Raw genomic sequence first — 891 nt, 5'->3', positions numbered from 1 at the left:
CAGCTTTGTACAGACTTGTCCACCAGCTCTAGCCATTGCCTGAGATCTAGTCCTTATAACTAATCTCTTATTCTACATCACCCATGGTTCTGCTTTTCTGATTGTGCCCTGACACAAAGTCTAAGAGGAAATGACTAAGGACATGGTTTTGATGGTGACTCCACACAGCTAGACCCAGGTTTGTGATGAAGTAAAACTGCCAGTTTAAAGCATTATGGGACAAGTTTTCAAATCTAGACAACTTTACACATGTTCTGTATGACTGACTTAAAGTCAAAAATTCAAGAGGAGAATGTATTAGTAGAAAGCTACTCTGGACACCTGTTTCCAATGACATAGAAGGAGCCTTTATCTAGAATTAAATCTTCTGATCCAGACCACAACTTAAACAACCACAGGACTATCATTTCTTGTCTGGGGTCTGCGGGTGTGCATTTCAGCTGGGGTCCTGCAGCAGGGGGGCTCTCTCTTATCAAGCTCTGGGTTTTTGTACAGCTTTTCCTATTACTTCAAGCACTGTGAGTTCACAGAGAGCACAGAAGTACTTTGCAGAATCTTCCAGCTGTAAGGATGAAATGATGAGGCTGATGGATTTATCTGCTTTCTGGAAGTTTACAGAATAGCGGCCGTTCCTTGCATTGCCGTATTCTGAATACTGTTGAATAAGGTAAGTCATCTGTCCACTGGGAAGTTGCTTGTACCAAAAAAGGTAGTAAACACCCCAACTTGTTTCATACCAACAATTCAGGATGACTGACTGCCCCACTTGGGTGGATATATCTGGCTGGTCTTGAGTAACTTTCTGGGCCACACCAGATGCTGTGGGGAAAACAATCAGAAAACAAAGATGAAGCAGTGAATAAAATAGTGTAGGAGTTATTTAGGATCCAA

The 891-nt window shown here is 42.1% G+C and overlaps 1 gene segment (V, D, J or C); it reads right to left on the bottom strand.

The window, feature by feature from the left end:
* Positions 1-472: 472 nt before the first annotated feature.
* The window catches only part of LOC104982075, a 3,724-nt gene continuing 3,305 nt past the window's right edge, over positions 473-891 (bottom strand). The window contains 1 exon segment of the V gene segment in view: positions 473-819. Within this exon segment, the coding sequence occupies positions 473-819 (347 nt within the window).

The sequence above is a fragment of the Bison bison genome, unplaced genomic scaffold (assembly GCF_000754665.1).
Source record: "Bison bison bison isolate TAMUID 2011002044 unplaced genomic scaffold, Bison_UMD1.0 scf7180017864526, whole genome shotgun sequence".
Taxonomy (NCBI): Eukaryota; Metazoa; Chordata; class Mammalia; order Artiodactyla; family Bovidae; genus Bison; species Bison bison.
This window is presented reverse-complemented; position numbering and strand designations above follow the sequence as displayed.